Consider the following 25,852-nt stretch of genomic DNA (forward strand, 5'->3'; position numbering starts at 1 on the left):
AGCGTCTGACATCTTTCTCCCAGTAAGATCTTCACTCAGGCACTTACTTAGCCACCTATTCACCCTTCAGGGGCCCTCCCCACCCCTAATTAAGTGACGGATGAAGTAGCCAAGGCGACCGCCTGATTGACAGGCATGATTACCAACCACCTTCAGAAAGCACCCGTCTGGGCCCGCCCGGCGCGTGGCTGGTGGCCCTTGAAAGAAGTGAAAGCGCCAAAAGGGACGGTAACCGACAGCCTAAGTTGTTGGGAGTTGAGGCGTTTTCGGACAGTCGGACGATGCCGTGACGCAACACAGCGACAGCGTTGGCAGTGTGAGCGCACCCCTGTGGAGGTAGCCCTTCGGTAGTGGAGGTGGCACGGCGTGGAGGCAGGTTGCTATTTGAGGGTGCTCCCTTGGAGTCCTCCTAGAGTGGGGGAGGGGTGGCGGACGAGGAGCTGTTCCCGTCTGCGCTTGCGCTTTCATCCCTGCTGACCCGGCCCGCAGGGTCGCGCATGCACGCTGATCGCGGAGCCGCGGTGGCTGGCGTCACTGCGCGTGCGCGTTGACGAGTCTTCGGACGAGCGGCGCTGGCGGACGTCGAGCGAGCGGCGCGTGACGTCGTGAGGAGCGCTTTAAAGTGCGGGCTGGGCCGGGCGTCTGAGGGGCTGGCGGGGAGTCAAGCCGGTCCTGCGCAGTGGCCCTCCGCGGCATGAGGTGCTGCTGGTGCCCCTGCTGCCCGGGACGTGGAGAAGGTGGAGGAGGAGGAAGCACCGTATCCTCCGCCGCTGCATGACCCGCCGCCTCTGAGGCTCGACTCAGCACCTGGTCTTTCGACTTCCCCCGGCGGGTCCTCGCATGGGGGCCTGACGCTGAGGACCCCTTTCCCTCCGGGGGCCCCGGGGCACGTCCCCCGAGAGCCATGCCCGGCCGCCCTACCCGCCCCGAAGTCCCCTAAGCAGCGTTGCGGGGCTATGGCGGCCGCCAGCGGTTATACGGACCTGCGTGAAAAGCTCAAGTCCATGACGTCCCGGGACAACTATAAGACGGGTAGCCGGGAGGCAGCGGCGGCAGCGGCCGCCGCCGCTGTGGCGGCCGCCGCCGCGGCCGCGGCTGCCGCCGAGCCTTACCCGGTGTCCGGGGCCAAGCGCAAGTACCAGGAAGACTCGGACCCGGAGCGCAGCGACTATGAGGAGCAGCAGCTGCAGAAGGAGGAGGAGGCGCGCAAGGTGAAGAGCGGCATCCGGCAGATGCGCCTCTTCAGCCAGGACGAGTGCGCCAAGATCGAGGCCCGCATCGACGAGGTGGTGTCCCGCGCGGAAAAGGGCCTGTACAATGAGCACACGGTGGACCGCGCTCCACTGCGCAACAAGTACTTCTTCGGCGAGGGCTACACCTATGGCGCCCAGCTGCAGAAGCGTGGGCCCGGCCAGGAGCGCCTCTACCCGCCAGGCGACGTGGACGAGATCCCCGAGTGGGTGCACCAGCTGGTGATCCAGAAGCTGGTAGAGCACCGAGTCATTCCCGAGGGCTTCGTCAACAGTGCCGTCATCAACGACTACCAGCCCGGTGGCTGCATCGTGTCCCACGTGGACCCCATCCATATCTTCGAGCGCCCCATCGTGTCTGTGTCCTTCTTTAGCGACTCCGCGCTCTGCTTCGGCTGCAAGTTCCAGTTCAAGCCTATTCGGGTGTCGGAACCTGTGCTTTCCCTGCCAGTGCGCAGGGGCAGCGTGACTGTGCTCAGGTAACCCACCTGGGAGGAGGGGGCGGGCCTGCTGCTTTAACTGCCTACCCTGACCCTGGTGGCGGGAACCAATTGGAGCCCGCACTTTACAGTTCTAACCCGTTCAGGGGTCTGCGTTTAAAACATATAGTATGAAAGCAGGGAAGGGTCAGGGAACCATCTAGGATCCTGTATCCCGAGGGTAGGTTTGACGTGATCATGGACATAATTGAGAATTAATCCTTCCAGAAGGCTAAGGTTTTAGGAGTCTCTATGTGATTTTTAGCAAGTCACTTTTATTTTGAATCTCCTTTTTCAAATTATGACTTTCTTAAAAATGAGTTGAACTTGCCATTTCAAAATCTTTCCAACTCGGGTATTCGTGTTTTCCTTAACAGAGAAAGTGTTTTTAGATTTCTTAACAGAAAATATGGAGGAAGGCCCCTGAGCATATTTAATCGATACACTTTTTCCATTCCCAAGAGGGGGAGTGACTTCCCTGGAATTGAACGGAGTTGTGTTTGAACCACGAATGGAGTGCAGCCCACACTTAAAGTTCAGTCTCTGTGGGTGCAGTAGAGGCTATTGGTCCTTTGTAAGAATGTGTTACCTGTTACCAGGATTAAATGAAACAAAATAAAGCTGGTTTCTTTACCTGGAATTTGGTCTTGTAGTTATGTCAGCAGCAGAGCTTAGGTTCTTGACCTCTTTTGGGCCTGAGATTCTGCTGAGAAGAGTGCCTGCTGGAACTCCTTTGCTGTTTATATGAAGCAAAACATCTACCTGAAAGCTGCCTCCTTCCAGTCCTGAAACAGATAAATCTAGCAGTACACTTCAGTAATCCCCAAAACTTTTTAGGAGGTGTAGTCTTCAGCTCTTCACAGTGGCTTGGTTGACGACGAGATTCTACTGTGGGATCAGGACACGCTGAGGTTTTGTTGCAAGCAGTTTAATCTCTGATTAAAAGTGCAGGCAGTGTGGTATAGCCCAGGATTGTGGGGGGAAGCAGGATCCCTGGAGCCCTCTTCATATCAGGAGCAGGTCATCTAATTTAAGTTGAACAGCTGAAATTGCTTCCATATCTGGGATGGCAGCAGAGCCTTGTGATACCCAAGGCCTTCTGGTGGGGAATTTTGGGAAGTCAGTGGCAGTAGAAGCAGTACTTGGGCTTTCTAATGTGTCAGTTGCCTCTTTGTCATTTGGGCTTCTCAGCTCTTCCTCAGTCCTATACATGGTGCTCCCAGACTGATGTTTTAGCAGAGCCCTTTAGGATGGGGTTTCCAGAGCAGTCCCTCTCAAGTGGTTTGCTGTGGAAGACAGCTTAGTGTTTGACTTCATTGAAGGGTACTAGATGCTGAAAGGACCTCGTACAAGGGCCTTTGTCTCTTGAATTTGGAGGGCCCTTGTATTTGGTCTCTTAATAAGATGTTAATTTTCCACATAGTCACAGACCCTTAGGGTTGTTATCAGAAGGTGTAACACTAGTCATGTGTGTAATGAGATCACAAGAGGCAGTTTGTGACTTTGAGACTCCCTGCACCACGGTATATATGAACACCCCTGTATTGAAGAGCAAAGTTTCATGTTCTTAAAGTGCAGGTCTGGGGAACATTTTGTAAAGCGAATGACTGTCTAACCACTATACTGTATACCTGAAACCAATATAAAATAATACTGGAAGTAAATTGTAATTGAAAATTAAAAATTTTTTAAAGCAGGTCTATTAGTGAACAGCAACACGATCTTTTCTTTAGAATAGTAAAGTCCTCAAGTTTTCCTAGTCCCTCCCCTCCTACCCCTCATTCTGACTTGGCTTGTAGAGTTAGTGTAGGAGGCTTAGCCACGTCCTGAAAAGTGCCGCCTCAAGCTTGAATCCAACCCTCATTTGCTTTGGGATCTCCTGGGTGTCCTCTGTCCTGACTTTCTCATATGAAAAGTATGGGGGTAAAGTGGGGATGATGCCAACATCCAAAACTTAGTAGAATTAAATGATCTGGTGCATGATAGAGAACCTGGCACTTGAATGGGTACTTGCTTCTATGCAGTCATTTAATGATTCTCTGCCCTTACTCTTTGGAGAAGGGGCTAGGGATTTGGTGGAGCCTAAAACATGGCTCTTCCCTTTATGGAATTTGCAAGGCAATGGAGACTGCAGACAGTTATAGCCCAGGAAGGTACCTGCAGGAGTATGTTGAGGGGGGAGAAGGGACATCTTAACCCATTCTGGGATGTTGGAAGTTTTGGGGAGTAAGCTGGAGCTGGAAGGGTGAATAGGAGTTAGGCAAGCAAATGAGGCTTTGGCTGCAGCAGCAGGGAATAGCCATAGGTAAGGGGCATGGTTAGATGCTGACTTAAGACAGGTGAAGTTATTAGTCCTTACATCTAACCTGGACCTGAAGTAGAGAGTCTGGTGAGGCATGCCTTGGTAAAGCTCTAGATCAGAGTTTCTCAATGGCAGTACTGTTGACATTTGGGCTGACTAATTCTTTGTTGTGCTGGGGCTGTCCTGTGCATTTTAGAATGTTTAGCAGCATCACTGGCCTTTATCCACTAGGTGCTTTAACACCTATGACAAACAAAAATGTCTCCAGATATTACCAGATTTCCTTTGGGGGGTGCAGAATCATCCCCAGTTGTGAACCATTGCTCCTGGGTTCTGAACACCCCCACTAATTTAAATCTTATAGCACCTGCTCACTTAGCACTTCTCAGCTTACTTGGTGTGCAGGTGGGTGAACACCTGCTTGTTAATAGTGGTTCTCTTCAAATCCTGCTTGGGTTCTAACCCAAGCTGGTAAAAAGGTGAAGCTTTCTTTCACTTCCTAGTGTGTATCCCAGCCCACGGGTGAGGAAGAGTTGTAAGGCTGCCATTGGAAGGGAACTGCTAAGGAAGAGTGGTTCTCTGCAGATGGGGAAGGGTTCTAGGCATTCTTATCTGACTCAGACTTCAGTTGTTGGTGGCAGTGCTATCCATACCTGTCCAAGCCAACATGGCTGGAATACACTTTAAAAAAAAAAAAAGATTTTATTTATTTTTGGAGAAAGAGGGAGAGAAGCATCAAAGGGCAGTTGCCTCTCACGCGCCCCCAACTAGGGACCTGGCCTGCAGTCCAGGCATGTGCCTTGACTGGGAATTGTACCAGCAAACCTTTGGTTTGCAGGCTGGCATTTAATCCACTGAGCCACACCAGCCAGGGCCAGAATACACTCTTATATTAATAGTTGTTACCATGGATATTAGTGCGTGGCACACATTGCCTCAACAGTGTCCCAATGTGGGCATTTAGATCAAGGTTTCATAGACCCTCTGGAAGTGCTGCAAACTTCTTTCCAAACTGAGTCAGCAGTTGTTTTTTTGTAACTTTCCCCTGTTGGGCTTCGGTGGGTCCTCTCTGAATGCTGTTCTCTAGGGAACTAAATATATTTTATCTCCTCTTCATACCACACTTCTCCTCCTATTTCTTGTAGGGTGAATGGGCACATTAAAACAGATTTCAGTTGGTTTAATTAGAACAATTACCTCAAGGCTAATTGCTTACTTGCTGCTACTTTTAATCATTGCATGGTCAATGGTTGTGGTGGCCACATGCCTGAGACCCAGGCCTTAGCCACCTATCTGGAAATGACTACGGTATCTCACCCTGTCATGGGGTACAAAGAGGTGAGCTCATTCTGTGACTTCTAGTTCACAGTTGTTACGGGGTAGAGTGGGCACTCCTGTCAGTTCTGGGCTAAGGGCTGATCTTGTTCAGCTGGTTGAAAGCAAAATTTAGCTTTCTGGCTTAAAATAGTTGGGAAAGTAGGGCACATAGGCCTGGGCCACATCTCTTGTGTGGAATCTTTTGATTCCATGGGAGGGGAAGGAACCTCTATATGAAGTCAGGGCTATGCATTCTCAGGAGGCCCTCTGGGCCAGACCTTGCTTCTGTCAGGCCTGACAAAAAGGGCAGATAGCAGCGAAGGAAAAGGAAGCTAGCAGTGAGCTGTGATCTTAATCATGAAGCTCAGAGCAAGCAGAAAATAAACAGGCCATAAAAATTTCAGGGCTGGATGGCCATTTTCGTCTGGGTGGTTCGTGTGCAGCTGTTGCTAAGGTATTGCTGAGGTCAGTGAGGCCCTAAGGACAGATTGGATCTTGTCACCAGGAAACATAAATGGACTTTTCTTCCTACCCCTCATTACATATTCCCCACCCACAATCAAAAAACAAAAATGTAGCATAGACACTGAAACCAAGAGTTCGATTGGTGTTCCATTGTCATCAACATAGTTGTTTGACCTTGAGCAAGTTACTTAACCTCTCTGGGACTTCAGGTTTCCTCTGCCAAATGGGCCTGTTAATACCATAGAGTTGTTATCGAAGACTGAATCTCTTTCACACTACTGAATGCTTGAAATTGAGGTTAAAGTGTCTGTGGAGATGAGTTGCTTTCTCTGCTCAGCTACTCTTTATCTGTACCTTGGTGTATACAGAATTGGGACTTGGAGAAGGTTGACCTTCATAGGGAGTCCCAGGACCTCCAACAAAATTACGCCATGTGTCTTCTTGGAGGTTTGGGTCTAGAGCTCACAATCCCACCCCTGTGCCAGGTGGTTGGCCTGCTGCCTGCAAAAAGCTTAAGCTTCTCAGCCATGCAGGCCTATCACTGGAGGCTGCCCAGAGTGGGTAGCACCAGCCAGAGGGAGGCTGTCACAAGGCCAGTATCTTGGCTGGTCCCGCCATCTCTGGTTCTGTCCTGTGCCAGGCAGGGCACAGTAGCAGGGGACTGGGGGCCATTGTAGAAATGTGCCTTGACAACTCAGTCTCTAAGATGGTCCCTAGAGGATTTATAATCTCTTACTGAGTTATTCATATTTCTCATTTAACCTGTACCAATCCTCTGAAGAACGACTTGCTGTTTTGCAGGTGTAGCAACTGAGGCTTCAAAGTAGTAGAACAGTTGAGCTTAACACATTTTATTATGTCCACTGTATGCAGAGATGAGTAAGAACCTTGCGAAGCTTTGTCTTGTAGGGAAGATGTTTTCCCCAAGACTAAATGTAATCATAGAGAGGTGTGGGTGGGCAGTGTAGGGGAGTCCTGTCCTGGGGAGATGAGGAAAGCTTTCCAGGGGAGGAGACTCTCCAGAGTCACCCTAGGGCACAGAACTTGTGGATGACAGAGCCATGTTCTGTGAGTCTTTCTGCTGGCAGCATACTAGTCACTTCTGCATGAGGGGACTCAGCCCAGACAGGCTGACCAGCATGCAGTACTCCACCCCCACCCCGAAAACAAAAGAGCAGGAGGTACTGGAACTTTTCTTTATGCCAAGTAAGGCTGGACCCAGGGCATATTAAGTTTCAGGTTGGCAGACCAGGACTTGGCAAACAGTTTCTCTTGTAGCAAGTAGGTTCCTTAGTAAATAACCCTCTGGTCTCTGCTGGACCCTTCCTGCTGAAGGTTGGCCAGAAGAACATCCCCAGCTCAGGACTTGGAGCTTCCCGCTCCCAGAGGAGCCTGATCCTTTAAGGGAGGGGTCAGTAGGCCCTGTCCCAGCTGCCAGGAAGTTCTAGGAGACCAGTGCTAATGAGCTTTTCAGGGGGCCCAGTAGCATGGTCATTTCTGTAGGCCTCTGCAGTCCCACCTCCTCACTAGTTCTGAGGCCTGGGCTCCATGGCAGGAACCTGGCATGGCTTGTTTAACATTCTAGAGCCCTTTGGGATACAGGAACTGTTAAGCTTTGATAAACATCTGGATTTTCTCCAGAACTGTATTAATGGAAGGGTTTCTTGTTGGAGATGGAAAGTCAGGCCGTGGACAGTGCCTGTAGTAAAGTCAGATCAATAACACTTGTTAATAGTAGGGAAGGTGGCCTGTAGCCAGTACTGCAGATTTAAGCCTTAGAAATGTACCTTGGAGCACCTTTGGGGGATTGGATTTAGCTCTTTGAGGAAGTCCTGTGTTTCTATGGGACTGCCTTGCACTCCCTCAGTGTGGAGTAGCAAGAACCTAGGAGGAGACCTAAAGCTTCTAGCCTTGGAAATAGGGCTGAGGAGGCCTCCACTGCTGGCAGATCCCTGCTTGGGGAGCCTGGATCACATCTTGGCAGGTGCTGAACCCAAGGCTCTGGATTGCCCCAGGGTGGTCCAGGGCCCTCTGGTTTGTGTCAAATGTTTAGTAAATGGGGGTGGGGTTCCAGGCACCCTGCATTATCTAACTTAATTCTCACAGCAGCTCTGCAGGTAGGCCTCTCACTATTTCTTTCCATGGATGCCAACCCATGTGGTCATGTAACTCTGTAATTCTGCCTGGAAGGAGGAGGCACTGTCCCCCTTTTAAAATTTTATAACCAGCTCTGGCCAGTTAGCCTAGTTGGTTAGAGCATCATCCTAATATGCAGAAGTTACGGGTTCAACCCCTTGTCAGGGTACGTACCAGATCAGGCAGTGAATATATGAATGGATGAAACAACAAATCGATGTTTCTTTCCCTCTCCCCCTTCCTTAACTCTCCATATGATGAATAAATATTTTTAAAAGATTTTATTTATTTATTTTTAGAGAGGGGAAGGGGAAGGGGAGAGACACATCAATGTGTGGTTGACTCTCAAGCTCCCCCCTACTGGGGACCTGGCCCATAACCCAGGCGTGTGCCCTGACTGGGAATGGAACCAGTGACCCTTTGGTTCACAGGCCAGCGCTCAATCCACTAAGCCACACCAACCAGGGCAATAAATAATTTTTTAAATATTAAAATTTTATAATTAGTGGCTGTAAAGGAACACCTGAGTTATAAAGCATAACAAGTGAATACCCAGAACCTACTACAGATGAAGAAACTTAGGTTTAGGCCTCGCAAGTGACTTAACTAAGGTCAGAAAGCTAGCAGGTGGTAGAGCTCAGGTTCAAATCGAAGTCTCTTCAACTCCTCAACTCCTATATGGCATTTTCATGCTGCAAACATTAATGGGGGTTATTTGAGAGAAGATTCTTTAGTCAGTGCTCAGTTAAAGTCAGCAGATTGTTTTGCTATAGTATTCTCAGATCTGTAAACTCCTTAACATTTTCCAAATTGATTTGACTGTGGGCGTTTGTCCATAGTCTCTTGAGTGACTGGTGTTCACAGAGAAAACTGAACAACTCTGGTTTAGGAGCAGCTCTGAGAGGAAATCCATAAAATAGAGGTTATTTTCACTACCTACAGTGTGACATCAAATCAGATTTCCAGTTCAGAGGTGCTTCCCTCTCGGACTTCTTTATTTGCTCTTGCGTCTTGCCCACAGTGGGGCAGCCTGGCCTACAGTGTTTGTGACAGTTAAGCATATGTCTTTACAGCTGCCCTTGAGAAGGGAGCTGACAAGAAGCCATGTAGAGGAAGATTTACAGTCCGGGGTGGTCAAGGGAGTCCTGAGCAGGAGGAGAAGGCAGAGAAGGCACCCCACTCCCTCCAGGCCTGCAACCAAGTATGTTTCTGGCTGAATAAAGCTGCCTCAGCTAAGTAGAGGAACTTGGGATACCATGTGCCCAATGACGGCGCATGAGGGGGCTTGGAAATTTGAGTTTGCTTCCAGATATCAGTTAGAGAGATGTTAGCTGTGAAGAGGACAGCCATCTACATTCATTGGTCGGTGAGCAGTTTTAAAAGTCGTGTATCTTGATGGAAATAGATATTTGAGTGTGATGGAAATTCTTAAAATATCCCAAACACAACTGTCTTCAAGATTTTGGAGTCCCCCCAAATGGAGGTTTTTTTGAAAGCTATATTTCAAGTAGACAATCTCTTTTTGAACATTGCATCTACCTTGGATTCCTCAGTAAGCTGAAGGGTGGGGGAGGAAGGGAAGAGGGAGGAGGAGATGATTTTCTTGTCACCGGGGTCTGGCCTGAGTCACTCCAGCTGCCTTCAAAGTGACTAAAGGCCCTTTATAAGAAAGCCTTCTATCCTGTACTGGGAGATTCTTGCTTTGGCTTCTGCCTTAAGGTTTCCATGCATGGTTTCTGGACAGAAGTGTTCTGGAGCTTAACATGGTATTCTCCTTCTATGTAGATTCTGGACCCTCTCAAATAATGGGGCAGAGAGCTGCCATGGACTTGAACCATATTTTTTTCTCCTCATCGCCCCATGCCCCAGGAATCTTGATTGTCTACTCTCCATTCTCACCTACTCTGGTTTTTTTCAGTGGATATGCTGCTGATGAAATCACTCACTGCATACGGCCTCAGGACATCAAGGAGCGCAGAGCGGTCATCATCCTCAGGAAGTAAGTGCCCTGGTGACTGGCACCTGCAGGCCTGCCTGTCTGAAGATGTGGGTCTGGGTTCCCTTAGAACAGCAGTGTCAAACTCATTTTCACCTGGGGCCACATCAGCCTCGCGGTTGCCTTCAAAGGGCCAGAGGTAATTTAGGACTGTGTAAATGTAACTACTCCCTAACTACCGGCAAGGAGCTCAGCCCTGCCGCGGGATAAAACAAGGTGCCGGGCGGGATTCAGACCATGGGCCTTGTGTTTGCCACCTGTGACTTAGAACTTGGTTCCTTTGTATCAGTAGCATGGTAGCCTAAAGCCTGAGAGAAGAAAAAGGTGGTAAGGTCGGTTTTTTGGTTTTTTTTTAAACTTGAATTCTGTGAGAATAAGGTATATTTTCTTCTTTAGAAAATTAAGTTCTGTGGCTGTTCAACTAGGGAGCTTAGGGCTGAACAAAAGCACATGCTGCTAATGTTCTTATGGGAATAGTCTTAAGACAGGATTTGGGGAACACTTTTTCAGACCCCCCCCCCTTCTTTTCCCCACCTCCTTGATTCTGATTTGTCACATGTGTTTTTGCGGATTATTTTTAGACTGTGCCTTAGCAGCCTGCTTTAAAAATGCCTAGGTTTTCACTTTCGAGAGGAGCAGAGAGTGAGGGTAGGAAATGAAGGTGGGAGGTTAGGCAGCAGTGTTCCTCAGGTGTGTAGCTTATGGCTGTCCCTCCTCTCTCGGCAGGGAGGCAGAGATGTACTGACCAACACTGCCACCACCAGCCTCATGGGCACTCTTTTCTTTCTGCTCATGGGGTGAATGGACTGGGCCAGGTAGACACTGCGTCAATATATGCCTGCCTTTAGAACGGAGTGCAGGGTCGGATGAGATGTTACTGAGCAGAGCACGACTAGTGCTGAGACCCAGGCTGGAACAGAACATCCTATAGCTTGCCATCTTTTTTTTTTTTAATTTAAATAAACTATATTTTTTAGAACAGATTTAGATTTACAGAAAATTGTGAAGATAGTGTTAAGAGGTCCCATGTCCCCCACACCCCATGTCTCCTGTTGTTACATCTTATATTACAATCAAGAAATCAATATAGACCCATGATTATTTAACTAAAGTCCATACTTATTCAGATTTCCTTAGTTTTTTCCTAATGTCTTTTTTTTTGGTTGTAGGATTCCACATTATATTTAGTTGTTACGTCACCTTAGTCTCCTTGGCTGTGACTGTTTCTCAGTCTTGCCTTGCTCATGGTAACATTGGTCAGGTGTTCTTTTAATGTCTCTCAGTTGGAATTTGTCTCATGTTTTTCTCACGGTTAGATTGGGGTTACAGGTTTTGAGGAGGAAGACCACAGAGGTATGAAGTACTGTTCTCCTTAATGTTATGTCCAGAGCACAGGACTTAACACTGCTGATGTTGATGCCGATCACTTGGCTGACGTTGTGCTCACCAGATTCCTGCATTCCAGAGTGAAACCGTTCTCCTGTCCTTGCCGCACCCTCAGGGAGGAGGTTTCTGTGTGCAGGGCACATGAAGTGGGAAGGTAGCTCTTTTTAAGGGAGAAGTAGCCACACAGATTACTTGGAATTCTGCACAGGAATGACTTCTTCTCCCCCATTTGTTTATTTCTTTATTTAATCATTTCCTTATATCAGTATGGTCTCGTGGGCATTTATTTTATCCTCAGTTCCAGGTTTAGTCATGGGAGCTCTCTTTAAGTATTTCCTTAACTTTCCTTATTTTATTTTTCTAACTTCATTCGATAACTTTGGACCTAGAACTCTGGAATAATGTGGTGGGAAGTTTCTTTGGTGTGGCTCTGCCACTTCATCAAGTCAGAACTTTGAGCCCCTCTGTGTTAATGGTCTGTGGAAAGGAGATGATTTAGACCTGTGATGCAGGCAGAGCGCTGGGCATGTTTAGGAGCTCCAGATACAGGTCAGCTTGGCATCTGGCAGCCTCTCTCCTCTAACCGAAGAATGTTCCCACAGTTCATCAGAAGGTTTTTTTATCTGCCTTGCAGTTCTCAGCACAGGCCAAAACCTAGAACCTAGAAGTGATGGAGCCCAGAGTGCCATTCATTTCTTCTCAGTTTCTGCCTGGCACCACCAACTGCCACCAGGGACAGTAGTCCACCCAGGCCAAGAACTGGAGAAGAACTTCCAGGGTGATACAGAACCAGAGCAGCAACTTCCCAGGTGTTCCCCCCAAGCTTCTGAAGATAGCTTTATCTCAGGGAAATCTTCCCTGGGTATACAAATGGAGGTGGCCGTAGCCAGAGCATCAGCTGTTTCCTTCTTGAATGGTGGCTCCCATACCTGGCTGCCTGGATGCTCCTTGGTGGACGGAAATGTCTGCACTGTTATCCAGTTCTTCCAAGAAGCTCTTTAGCCACCTGGGCCCCTGGCAGTGGTCTGACCTCAGAATGGCTGTTGTAGGTGACTGAGGCTCTTTGACCTGACTTGAGTGGTCCCGAGAGCCAGCCAGGGACTAGGCTGGAGGGCAGACACAGAGCTTTGGTGTGAGAGGGCTAATGAGTAGGAGGGTGCTCCCCAGCTCCTCCAGGCAGCTGAGGCGCAGGTCTGTCGGTTGCCTGCAGAATAAAATCCAAGCTCCTTGTTGGGCTTTACCTATCCATCCAGCCTAATCTTTTCTTCTCCTCAGTTATGTTAAAGCACCTGCAGTTCCTAGTGTTGTCCTTGGACTTGTGTCCTGGGCTCTTGGAACAGTGCGGCCTTCGTTGGGAATGCTTTCCCATCTATCATCTTTAGCTTCTGATCTACACCCTACCCCCCAAATGACCTACATCTATACACTGAAAGTTGGTTAACCTAGCCAACCCTCAAGGCTTAGGTGTTGGCTGATTTGACATTCAGGGAGCATCGTATACACACCTCTAGCCATCTCACTACAGCTCCTCCCCATTTAAACTGTCACAGCCCACCCACTTGCATTGTGAATTTCCAAATCAGTGTTCTCTAGGGGCAGGGAGATCCAGATCCATCGGGAACTCAGCATGAGGCCTGACCTAGAGGACAGTTGAGGCTGAGGAGGAGCAGCTCCAGAGTAGCTGTAGGGGCTTGTCTTGGTAAAGGACAAGCTGGTCCTGGCTGGTGTGGCTCAGTGGATTGAGTGCTGGCCTGTGAGCCAAAAGGTTGCCAATTTGATTCCCAGTGAGGGCACTTGCCTGGATTGCGGCTAGGTCCCTCATTAGGGGCACGTGAGCGGCAGCTCATCGATTTTTCCTTTCACACATTGATATCCTCTGGCTCTCTTTTCTCCTCCCTTCCATCCTCTCTGAAAATAAATAAAATCTTAAAAAAAAAAAATAGAAAAGGACAAGCTGGTGACAGATGAAAAGGGGAGCATTCTTGGCCCAGGCACTTCCCAGATATCAGGGACATGCCTTGGTGGGTACCCGGTTGACTTGATGTCTTCTGGTATCGTCACATTCAGATGGGTAGAACTTGGGCATTGAGCCTGGCCCTACTCACAAGCAGATGGGTAGAGACAGTCTGTCTTCTCTTAAGGTTAGAGGGAAGGCCTAGGGGCTTTGTCACTGGCTCAGGTCAGTCAGCTGGGGTGGTCTTTCTCAGGGCCTCATGGGGGGAAATGGGTGGGTGGCTGCCAAGTGCTTCTAGTTCAGTAGAATGTAGCTCCCTTTACTATGAGTGGTGCTCAGTTGTCATGCATGTGGTGTCATTGTTTCTCATGGGGAGAACTGATAGACTGGGAGTGACCTGAGAGCCTCTGTAGTGGAATCCTTGGGTTTAGTGTTATAATTTGAGGGCACTACCAGTAAATGGCTGAGTAAGGCTCTCCTGGTGCTGGGTCTTGTGGTCCCTTGGTGGGTGGCGCAGTGGTGCACGCCAAGCCCTATTCCTGCCTCAGTGTGTCAGTGGGGTGGATGCTATGAGTTTAAGAAAGAAACACATACAGAAGGCCTTTCTTGCCTCAGCTGTGCAAGTAGAGAGCTGCTTGATAAGCATGTTTTAAGTGACAAGGGGACTACTCTACAGAGGGGGGGGGGTGAGCTGAGGCAGTCGCTGCAGGCTGGTCAGCTCCTTGGCATTCCCCAACTTCCCTGAATATCACTGTTTCCCAGCCCACCCAGGGCACGCCACCCAATACACGTTTGTCAATCGTTGGCACCTGGGCAGGGAAGCTGGACCTAGCCTTTATGAAGGTGTAAAGTTTTAAATTACTGGTTAGAGAATGAAAGGACTCAACAACTTCTCAGGTGACAGTTCAGAGCAGGTGGTAGCGGTGGTCCATTTTTTCCCCACAACTCCCTGGTGTGTACCTTCTGAAGGACCTTGTGAGCTGCCCTATGCCAGGCACTCAACTGGCATAGGTGCTAGGCACTGAGTGGAGTGCTGCCTATGCCACACATCCTTGACCACCTTCAGGTGGCACTTCTGTGGAAAGCTAGTTTGGAAGGATCTTTGAGCAGGAATTCCAGACTTGGAAACATTAAGCATCAACCATGCACAAGGCACCTGAGGCAAACATGCAGGAAACTTAGCTCCCTTGGTGCTTGGTATGTGATAGGTGGGCATTTTTGCATGCCAGTGCAACATAGGCAGGATGAGCACTGTTCTAGAAGCAGAGTGTGTTTCCTGAGGCCTAGCCAGGAAGATTACATCCAGGCCGGTGGGGTTATAGGGCAGGGGAGGAGGGGGCTGGTGTTTAAGGTAGGCTTGGTAGCGGCACACCCACACCTTTCTTCCCTCTCAGGCATGCTGTCTCCTAAACTCTTAAAGGTCCCCACAGGACTTGGAACCAGGGGAGCAGTGGGCTGCGGCAGGTCATCCTGGGCTGACACCCTGATCCTGTCTCTAAGGCCCCTTTTCTCTGACTTCCCAGTGAGCTAACAGCATCTCCAGTCTGGACTCTCCTGGTGCTCCTTCTATCCTAAGCCCTTCCTTGTTTCACTGTCTTCAGCTTTAATAACTATACTCTCAAAAAATAAAAATAAAAAGGCCTGGTTGATCTGGCTTCTGTGTTAGACATTGCATGCTAGGCAGAAATGGTGATTAAGCTCAAAGGCTGGAAGGTAGGAAGTACCGAGGATCTCTGTAGTTAAGAAGTGATATAAAGGAAGAGGCCTTGGATCAACACTTGATCATCATGATGGAGCTTGTGGGCCTCAGGGCCTTCTGGTAGGTGGCCAGGGCACCCAATCCCTGGGTCTTCAGGAAGCCCCCAGAACTGCACTGGGTCTGCACAGGAGACACCTGGAGTGGCTCAAGGCAGTGTAAGTACCCTTCTTGGTCAAGTGGTGTTTACTTCAGAAGAGGCCGAAGCTGGAAAAGCCAGCTGGAGATGCACTTGCCAAGTGTTAACAAAGGCTGGTGTTAGCTAGGCTCTGTGCTAATACCAGGAATGTGGTCTCTTCTCCTTCCCTTTGTCCTTTGAGGGAAGGCACACATTTAGCACCTCACCTGGGACTGGCCAAGGAAGGCTTTCCAGAAAAGTACCATCTGAAGGTGATCAAGGATGTGTGGGCACAGGCAGCACGGAAGAGGCTTAGGGGCAAAGACAGTTCAGGCAGAAGAGATGCTCTTTACAGAGGCTTGGCGTCTGGGACTCTGAGGTAGTTCGGTCTGGAACATAAAGAGAGGTGGATTAGAGCAATTGATAGAGTCTAAGATAGAAAAGTCTTTGTGCTGTGCCAGAGAAATCTGGAGGATGCTGGGTAGCCAGTGAAGCGTGAGCATTGGGGTGGGGGACTCGCATGGGAGAAATTGTCATAGGAGGCTGAGCTAAATGGTTTATTTGGTCATTCAGGCTGAGGGGTCCCAGGGTCAGGGGGAGACCCTCCCTGAAAGTAGAGCAGCTCTAGTGGGAGGCTGTGTGGGTGAACGAGCTGAGGTGAGAATTGAGGGTACCCCCTCGGGTGGGTGGGGGTGAGTGGACAGGTTTTGGTTTCCCTGACCAGGCCTGAGACATCAGCCTGCCGAGACCCCTGCCCTCATGTCTGTCTGCGTGATTCTTGTCTCCTGTGCCGCTTCTTCCTCCCTGGTCCAGTGAGTGTGTGCCCACACACTCTCCCACCCACTCGGCCTGACCAGCCTATTGTACTCACAGCCTGTCCAAGGAGTAAGGGGGTGATGAGGCCAATTGGGGGGTGTCACTGGCTTGGGTTCTGGGCCTGGCTCTGCCCCTTCCCTGCTGAGTACAAGTCAGTGAGTGACCTGAGCCTTATGTTCTCACCTGTAAACTGGACCGATTGTGGTGCCTGGGCCTGGTGAAAACTCCAGCGTGCTATGTGTGCTTCCCCTAGCCCCCTCCCTTACCACACCTCCTCTCTGACCTTGCTAGGGCACGGTAGGCACTGGGGATGCCGATGCCCAGTCGATGCACAGTGTGAGCAGAGGCACATGGACTGGGTGGGAAGGAACTCCAGGAGGCATGTTGTTCAGTGGCTCAGGTGAAGGAAAATAAGTCTGGTCTTCTAGTTCCTGGAGGATGGTGTCTAGACTTTACCAGGCCTGGACTAGGGGATCCTTGGGCACTTGTTGTAGTCAGGCTGAATGATTTGGCAAGACTCCCCTTGGGGTCTGGGTATCTTTCAGGCTGTGTTCGGGGAGAGGTCTACTGGAAGCCCAGGACTACGTGCTTGGGATACCCTCTTTTTGGGTACTAGCCCTCGGGTGCCTTTTAGGCTCTTCTGACTATAGCAGGCCTCTACACCTGTCTACCTCTTTTGGGGGAGCAGGGCAGGAGTTGGAGAGGAGGTGATGTTTGAGGGAGGTTGGTAGAAGATGGGGGTGCCCCCAAGGGGGTGGATACTATTGTAGGGGAGACAGTAGTTACAGATCTGGGCTTCGCGAAGTCTGATACTCAGAGGTGCTAGAGCTTAGACCTAGGGGCCTTGGTCACTCAATAGACGGGGTGCTCAGATAGGCCCACCACATTGCTTCCTGCCTCCCTTGGGAAAGCCAGGGTTTGTAGCTCAAGGGTGCTAGGTGAGGGTGCAGCCAGAATTTGGGGGAGTGGTTGGCAGTGGGGCCTGAAGTGCAGACTGGTTCACTACCTCCCAGAAATGGTGGTCTATCTCCTCAGCTGTGTTCTGCTGCAGTGAAGTGAGCCCACCTGGGCTTCAGAGGCCATCATGGGGTTGTAGGTGTGTGACCTAAGCAAGTGACTTGCTCTCCAATTTAACATTGCTTCCCACCCCCACAGTTAGTGCAGTCGTCCCCAGCAGCTTCTCTGAAGGATTCCACGAATGAGGACAGGTCAACCCCCTCCTGTCCCCTTAGGTCACATGTATCACATTGATGCTGTCATCCTCCCTTTGTTCTGACTTCCCCTGTACCCTTTGTCCTGGGGGCTGTCCTAACACCCTGGGTGACCTTTCTGGTGTGATAGTCTCCCTGGTTAACCCTCACCTCCTGTGTCTTGCTTGGATCCCTGGATGCTGACTCAGATCTGTTGCCACCTGAGAAGGCCCAGACCTTATTGCTAGAACTGGGCTTCATTATTCCAAATTTGTGGCTTTGTGCACTGAACCCTGGGGGGCCTGGCCTGTTCCCTGGGCATTTGCTGCCTTTTAGGAGGGGAGTACTCTGAAGTTAAGTTCTTGCTGGGCTCTGGGCTTGGGATCTGGCTCTAGCCCAGCTTCCTGCAGCTTTGTGGCTTTTTGGAAGTAGAAGGAGGGCTGTAGTTTCTCCAGCTTTTCTGAGGTGTGCTTATAACAGCCCCAGGGGATGTGTCAGGAGCCCTAGAGCTTATACTGTCCCCAAAGTGGGTACAGGAGTCTGGTTTTCAGGTGGACCACCTCTGGTCACCCCTCCTCTGAGGGCTGCCCCTCAGTAGCTGTAGAGCTGCCGCATGGGCAGAACAACCCCCTTCCCTCATTTAGGCAGCTAGAGAGCAACAGAGCTGGTCCATGTTCCTGGCCTATCCAGTCTGGGCTGGTCATACCTTTCTCCCCAGGTTCTCTGGCAGCCCTAGACCCATAGTGAGGAGCTGCCACCACTGCCCCCTGGCTGCCCAGGCAGGCCACTCAGGTAGTAAGCAGCTAAGGAAGGGCAGGGCCCTACCAGGGCTTGGACTATGCGACCTGTGCCTGTGTGGCAGGATGCGGTTGTGTTTTCCAGCCCCGGAGGTTGGGCTCTCTTAGTGGCTCTGCTGTTTACTTTGCCATCTGTCACTAACCCGAGGGAACAATTCCAGGATGCTCGTCCCTGCTCACCAGGGGCTTTTGGCTTCAAGGGGCTTGTCTGCTCTGAGTGTGTGCTCCCTGGCACAAGTGGGATCTTAGTGTAGGACTTAGCTTTGTGGTGCCAGAAAGGAACGTTCCTCCAAAAGACTTCAGACCCTTGGAGTCCTTAAGTCAAGCTTAATGGCTAATGTCTCATTTGGTCTGATCTCTGCCACCTGGAACTCTTAGCAGCGCAGGGATGTGAGGTCTGGCCTGGTAAAGAAGGGGGCTTTCAGGGCTCAGGTGATTCTTGATTCTACATCCCTCCTTCCTGTCTGGGTGTTACCCAGTACCACCTCTTCCTGGTGCTCCTCTAAAGAATCCTATCCTTGAGGGAGGCAGCTTGTCTTTGGTTTCTAGACCCTGAGAACTTAAAGGGGCCTTAGAGCCCGTCACATTTCTCCCTCCTTTGCCCAGATTGGAAAATTGAGGCCCAGATAGGGATGGTGACGAGGGCTGGGTCTTCTCTTGCTGTTAGGTCCTGCTTCCTTGATCTTGGAGTATCCAGAGTGGAGGCTGAGACTGGGGAAGCTGCGCCCCTCTGGCTTCCACCTCTGTGAGGCCAAAGCAAAGGGGCAGGGACCAGGTACCCTGCCTACCTGCCCACTAGTTTGAGCCTGAGAGCATCAGAATGTATGTTCTCCCTGTTGGCCTCAGGAGAGCACTCCTGCTCAGGGTCAAAACCCTGTGACTCCTGCCTGTCCAGCTTGCATTTTCACCTAGGCCTTTCTCCCAGGACTTCCAGGATATGCGACCTGCTGCTTTTCTGACTCTGTTTTTCCATCTATTTACAGCAGGCCAGCCAGTAGGGGTAGGGGGAGCTATGAGGACTGGATGTGGTTGTTACCAAGAATGCCAGGCAGCCCAGGGCAAGGCAGCATCTGATCCCACCCCCACTTTGACTCCTGCCCTGATCCCAGCACCTTTTTCCTCAGAACCAAATTACTACTTTGTGCTCAGCAGCCTATGGGAAAGGTGCTTTCAGGGCCTTTTGTCACTTCTACCCCCATAACTCCTCATCGCAGGCCTCTCTCCAGCCCCTTGCTGTACCAGCCTGATTTGCCAGCCTTCCCTGTATCCTACAAGGAGCCTTGGGCTTCTTTGAGGTTTCCCGGGCCTGGCTTCAGATCATTGCCCTGGATACCTCCCTGCCCAGTTTCTACAACCCCTCTTCTTTGACCTTACCTTGCATGTCCTTCCTTTACTAGGCAGTATATTCCTTCAAATTCGTACCTGGTACTAGGTGGGGACTTTGCCTTCAAAAGCCCTTGGGCCTTGGCTGGCATGGCTCAGTTCATTGGGTCTCATCCCACAAAGTAAAAGGTCGACTGTTTTCATTCCCCAGTCAGGGCACGTGCAGAGTTTTGGGTTCAGTCCGTGGTTGGGGGCATGTGAGAGTCAACCGATTGATGTTTCTCTCTCATATCGATGTTTCTCTCCTCTTTCTCCCTACCTTTTTCTCTCTCTAAATAAATAAATAAAATCTTTAAAAAAAGTCCTTGGCCCAGTCAGGATCCTGAAAGGAACAAAAGCTTCCAGGTGGCTGTGGTGGGACAAGCAATTAAATGTGGAATTGGGCCTGGGACCTCCTGGCTCTGCCACGGCCTCAGTGTCCCTGTGTGAGAGAGTGGGGGAACTCACACTCTATTCCCTCCAGCCCTTCCATGGACCTGGACCAGGAGAACCTTCCTGTCTTGGAGTTTCAGGCAAGGATGAAGATGTCTGTTAGAGTATATTGGTGCCCACCAGAGGGCCTGAAGCCATCTGGTAGGTGGAAATGCTCCAGAGACCCTCTGGGCCTGAGGCTGCTTCATGCAACTGAAAGAGTGCCCTGGGATCTTTCTCCTGGGGCCGCAGCTTCCTATCATGGAAGTCTCTCGTTCCCTTCTAAACCTGAACTTCAGAAGTATCTTTGGAAGTCAGCCAAACAATCCCTCGTTGAACCACAAGAGACTGAGGCACAGAGTAGGGATTCTGGCCTCTATACTCAGCCTGCCTGGAGAGAGAGTTGGTCTGGTAGGATCCATACCCCCATGAGAGGCTCACAGATAATCCCCATGCCTGTTTCTTTTGCAGGACTAGATTAGACGCGCCCCGGCTGGAGACAAAGTCCCTCAGCAGCTCTGTATTACCACCCAGCTATGCTTCAGATCGCCTATCAGGAAACAACAGGGACCCTGCTCTGAAACCCAAGCGGTCCCACCGCAAGGCAGACCCTGATGCTGCTCACAGGTAGGACCTTCAACAAAGGCTGGCAAAGCAGCCCCATGGCCCAGCTGGAGGGTGAGGTGGGTAGGGAAGCCTGGGATAGGTGGTTAGGAGCCTGGCATTGCCCAACTTTCTAAAGCTTTATGTCTAGTTCCCCTGGGTTGGTGGCATTGGTGGCATTCATCCTTGACCTCTGACTGATGGCCTATATTCCCAGCAAGAAGAGGTTAGGCTGAGACTCCAACAAGTGGGGATGCTTGTGGCTTGACCAAGATCTCACATTTTCAGTCCACTCAGACACTCTTGTGTATTGTACATAAATGTTAGGAGGGAAGCTTGGGACTTGGAAGGTGGTGGATCAAAAACCCGTTTTGGAAGGATTGGGGAAGGTTTCTGAGGAAGTACTGTTTAAGCTAAGACCAGAAGGATGAGGAAGACCTGCGGGAAGGGCAGTCTAGGCAGGAGCTACTGTATGGCCTGAAACACAGGCAAGAGCTTGGTGGTTTCAGGGGTTAGTGGGGTTGGTGAGCAGAGAGAGGAGGTGGGCTGAGATAGAAAGTGGCAGTAGTGGGCTGGGGATTGGGAAGTAGAGGGAGATGGCAGGACTGTGCAGGGTGTTAGGCTGTGATGGGGAAGGCCTCTTCCTATCCGGCAGACTCAGAGCACCAGACTCAGCCAAGCAGATCCACAGGGTACTTGGGACATGTCTCAAAGACTAGGGCGGCCGCTAGCATTTCGTTGGCAGGGACCACGGTGCCATTGCTTCTGCCAGTGCCACCTCTCTGGGGAAAACCACCAAGCTGGAGTGAACCATTTGCAAATGAGGGTCAGCACTGGGTACAGAGGGTTTAGAAGCGGGAGGCCCTGGCCTTGGGCCAGCCTCTCAAGTAACCCCTCCCTCCTCCGGCTCCAACCCCTTGCAGGCCTAGAATCCTGGAGATGGACAAGGAGGAGAACCGGCGCTCAGTGCTACTGCCCGCGCACCGGCGGAGGGGGAGCCTCAGCTCTGAGAACTACTGGCGCAAGTCCTACGAGTCTGGGGAGGACTGCTCAGAGGCTGCAGGCAGCCCCACCCGGAAAGTGAAGATGCGGAGGCACTGAGGCCTGCTGCACCCTCTCTGGAACTCTGGTTAATCCTCACGTAGCCACCCCATTTTTCTTTCGTTTCGAGGGGTTTTGTTTTGGGTTTTTTTTTTTTTGTTTTTTTTTTTGGTTTTTTTGGACCCTTTTTTCCCCATGGTTTGTTGCCTGTTAAGGCTGAAGAAGAGAATTAGTTCTTGGTTTTCCTCCTGGATGGAAAGGCTGACAGAAACTCATGCTGGAGTGGCCAGTAGAGGTATGCAGGGCAACCATCTTCAAGTGGGGCTGTGTCAGGCCAGTTTTATTTAAAAAAAAAACAACAAAATGTTTTGGTTCAGACAGTTATTGTTTTGCTTTATATGTAAATCCTTCTCAGTGTTATAAGTGAAGTTCAGTGTCCCGTCCCCCCCCCCCCCCCCCCCCCCCCGCCCCATGTCAAAGCTGGGTAGAGATCTCCTGGGCCTCACTGGCTCCACAGGGGTCCTGCTGTCCTTCCACCTGTCACCTGCTTTCCAGTCTCTGGAAAGTCATGCAGACACCCTTTTCCTTCTGTGGCTGAGTCATTCAGGACACGACTGGTCAGGGGCCTAAACAGTGCTAGCCCCTGCACACCAGGGCTGCGGGTTGAGCCCCAGCATGCTCCACACCCACCAGCCTGCTCTGCCCACAGGTCCCTGGCTGCAGGGGAGCTGGCTGCCGGTGGTCTTGGCCTCTCTCCAAGAGCACACCTCTTTGCTGGATTGCTCCTTTCAGGCATGTGTGTGCAGTTGTATGAACAGTTAGACCTGCCATGTGGAGCAGTTCTAGGAATTGTTTCTAGCTAGAGGGACTGATGTCCTTCCAAGTCTAGCATTTGGGGTATGGAAAACTGTTGTGGTGTGTAGTAGGGATTTGTTTTCAGTTTTGTTTTTTTTTTCCTTTGGTCTCTTGTCTTTTCTTCCCCTTTCCTCTCTTCTGTATTGGCCAGTGTGGGCCTTCTGTCCACATCATCCCTGTAGGAAGGTGTCCACCTCTGTCCACCTGCAGCCACAGCCACAGCCGTGGCCAGAGCTCAGGTCTGCACACTAGGTTGGTGTCTCCTCTGCCATGGGGCATGGGAGATGGGAAGGGGCTTTTAAAAAATAGTAATAAAAGGAAAAAGTAGTCTTTGGCCATTTCCGCCTACTCAGATTCTCGAGGACTAAGGTTTTGCTGGTCTGGGTTCGTTAGAAAAGTCTCCTTGCCAGCTAGGGCCAAAACCAGGCCTGCTGAGGACAGAGGTCCTCGCAGTCCCCAGGGTGCCTCCACCATAGGAGGACCTTGTTTCACAGAGGCCTGGGCCTGAGGCTGCAGGAATTTAGGGCAGCCAACATCAAGAATCCCTTCTCAGGGGCCAGAACTCCTTTGCCAGCGTGACTTCTCAAGTTGGAACTGCATAACTAAAGCAGTTGCAGGGTTTTGTTTGTTTGTTTTGTTTTTTACAGCTTTTTCCCCAAAAATGATTTGTAGTTGTGTGTGCAGCACTTTGCCCTCATATATGTGCTCTACAATAAAAACCAAATCTAATATATTTTGAAACAGTTGTCTGATGCTGTCATAAGAGAGGGCTTGCCTTTGGTGCTTCCTCAATCCCTTTATTTTCTCTTTAAACTCCAAACAGGGGTTGGTGGTGGGCAGAGCTTATTGCCCACCAGGGTGGACTCGCCTTCTGCTTTCTCTCCCACTCCCAGGAGGGTGGGTTTCATAAATGGTGTGTCTGGGTGCCCTGGAATCAGGATTGTCCCCTGCGGGGCTCTGGAAGCCCTTCTTCCTAGGGGTGATCATAGAGGCTGTGTGCTAGTGAAGGACGGACAGCATGAGCAAAGGCGGGGGGAGAGCCAGGTCTTTGTAGAAGATAGGCAAGTGGTTTTGCTCATTAAACACATTCTTGAGTTCTTATGTTCTGGCCAAGCCCACACGGTGGCCCCAGTAGTGAGCAAAACTTTTCTGGTCCTTGCTTTCGAAATGGATACAGCAGAGTTGTGGCATATGGATATAAGCACGAGACAGATGTTTGGGAAGTGGGAGTGAGGCCCAGAGGGTTTTAGTACCTCCAGGTCCCACACCTGGCTCCCAGTTTCTGGTCAAGGGCTTTGGTGTAGGGGCTCCCTCATTTGCTTCCAGTGCCCCCAAGCCAGTCTGCGAGGCCAGATTCTTGCTGTGGAAACCTGGCAAGCCACTTAACTGCCCATTTAACAGTTAGGAGAGTCCAGATGGAACAAGTTTCCAGTCAGGACTCAGTCCTGCAAACTGCTGACAGATCTGGCCAGTTGGGCCTGCAGGGGTGGCACTGGGCTGCAGACTGGGCTGTGGATGCCCCAGAGAGAACACATTGGAGCTGAGTGGTAAAGTGACTAGCCAAAGATCATGCTGATTGTACATGTAGAGGTGAGCACCCCCACTCTATTCCTGGGCCCCTGACTGGGAGCATGGGATGGGGGCTCACATGGAGACCTGGGGAGCTGAGAGGGCCTCTCTTCTGTAGCTGTGACAAAGCCAGACTCTGGTTCTTCCTAGTTCTTGGATGAAAGAGGCCCTTTGCTCAGTAGGATTGAGAAATAGGAGAAGCTAAGGAAAGGGGGTCCAGCCCTAGCAGGCAGGGCCTGCTGTGTCCTTGGCTTCAGTGTCTGCACCTGTACAGTTGCTCCTTGGTGCCCTCTCCCTTGGCCTGTGACAATCCTTTGAGCAGTCCCCAAGCCTGTAAAGGCCTTAAGGAAATGGGAGATCCCATCCTGGGGTACCTGCTGTTTGGGCCAGGGTGTTGTGCCCCATCATCCTCTGACCTCAGCCCAGCCTCACACACACAATAGGTGCTCTGACAACATCTGGCACCAGTACTGCCCACCTGAGGAGCCCATCCCATTTCTCCAACCCTGTTATGTGGTGGGGGAAACTAAGGTCCAAAGTCATGTTCATTCATTCATTCAGAAAATATTTGTGTATCCTGTTGTGTGCCAAGCTCTGTGCTGGGTGCTGAGGATACAAGACAGACCTGGCATATGTCATATACACACATTATTATAAATTGTACTGATATAAAAGATGTGTAGCACATAAATTACAAATAAAATATACAATACTCTTTATTATAAATTCTGTATAGCTGGTCGTTTTTCACAGAATGTTTTTGTTGATTTTTTTTTTTTTTTGCGGGGGGGGGGGGGTGCATTCTTGTCTGTAGCCTACTTGTGCTAATTGAACCACAATATGGTAAATGGAATCGCATCCCTCTGCTTGTATGAGTTTCCTGTGGCTGCTGCAACAAATTACCACAAACAACAGAAGTTATTTTCTCACAATTCTGGTGGTCACAAATCCAAAATCACTATTACTGGGCTGAAATCATGGTGTTGGCAGGACCATGAAACTCCCGGAGACTCCAGTCCTTCCCTCCCAACAGCTCCTGGGCTTGTGGCCACATGGGCTCCTTTTCTGTTTACCAGATCTCCCTTTGCCTCCCTCACTAGGACACTGGTGTGGCTGGATTTAGGGCCCAGCTGGATAATCAACAACAATCTCCCTTGTAAAGGTCTTTAATCACATCTACAAGGTAAAAAAGTGTAAAACGTGAAAAAACTTACAAATTCCAGGGATTAGGACCCGGTATCTTTGGGGGCCACTATGCTGCTCTTTCACCAGTAAATTTGTTGTCATTAAATCTGATATATGACCTACTGGTTTCATTGTTGAACAGATTAATTGGATTGAAATTTCTCAGCCTCAGCACTACTTTTAAATTTAATTTGCATCCTTATTTTCTCCATCAGTTTCTTAAGGCTAGACCTGTGCTGTCCAATACAGCAGCCACTGGACAATTTGGCTGTTGAACGCCTGAGGATATGGCTAGTTTGAATTGAGATGTGCTTTAAGTGTAAAATACACCCCAGAATTTGAAGAGTTAGTATGAAAAGAGAATGTAAGATATATCATTAGTTACTCGATATTATGTGTTGAAATATTTTGGACATGCTGGGTTAAATAAAATATGCTATTTAAATTAATTTCACCTGTTTCCTGTTACTGTTTTAAATCTGGCTACTCAAGAGTTAAAATTACATGTGTGGCTTGCATTATATTCCTATTGGGTGGCACTGGTCTAGAAAATCAGTAAGTCAAGCCTGATTTGTGGTATTTGCCAGTTTCCGTGGTGCGAATACACCCGTCACGGCTGACTTGAAGCTACTAACACAGTGTAGCTGCACGGGGAGTGGTGAGGACGTGTGCACATCACTTCCACCACACAGACGATAGCAAAATACAATAAAATAGGAAGTGCTTAGTCTTGAACACTACCTTTGCTTTTAATGATTTAATTTTAATTTTATATGATTGGATTTTTAATAACGGCTTTGTTTTAACAACTGACTTGCAAAAATTCTTAAAGTTTGACAGCTG

At 50.0% G+C, this 25,852-nt stretch overlaps 1 protein-coding gene across 1 annotated transcript; it reads left to right on the plus strand.

Annotated features, from left to right (window-relative positions):
• The first annotated feature begins 184 nt into the window (after positions 1-184).
• Positions 185-25,458, plus strand: ALKBH5 (alkB homolog 5, RNA demethylase). Its single transcript, XM_045198979.3, has 4 exons — positions 185-1,729; positions 9,868-9,948; positions 20,228-20,383; positions 21,283-25,458. Exons 1-4 carry the CDS (start codon positions 957-959, stop codon positions 21,458-21,460), a joined length of 1,188 nt encoding a protein of 395 aa, XP_045054914.1. The 5' UTR covers positions 185-956; the 3' UTR covers positions 21,461-25,458.
• The last annotated feature ends 394 nt before the right edge of the window (positions 25,459-25,852 follow it).

The sequence above is a fragment of the Desmodus rotundus genome, chromosome 9, assembly GCF_022682495.2.
Source record: "Desmodus rotundus isolate HL8 chromosome 9, HLdesRot8A.1, whole genome shotgun sequence".
Lineage (NCBI taxonomy): Eukaryota > Metazoa > Chordata > Mammalia > Chiroptera > Phyllostomidae > Desmodus > Desmodus rotundus.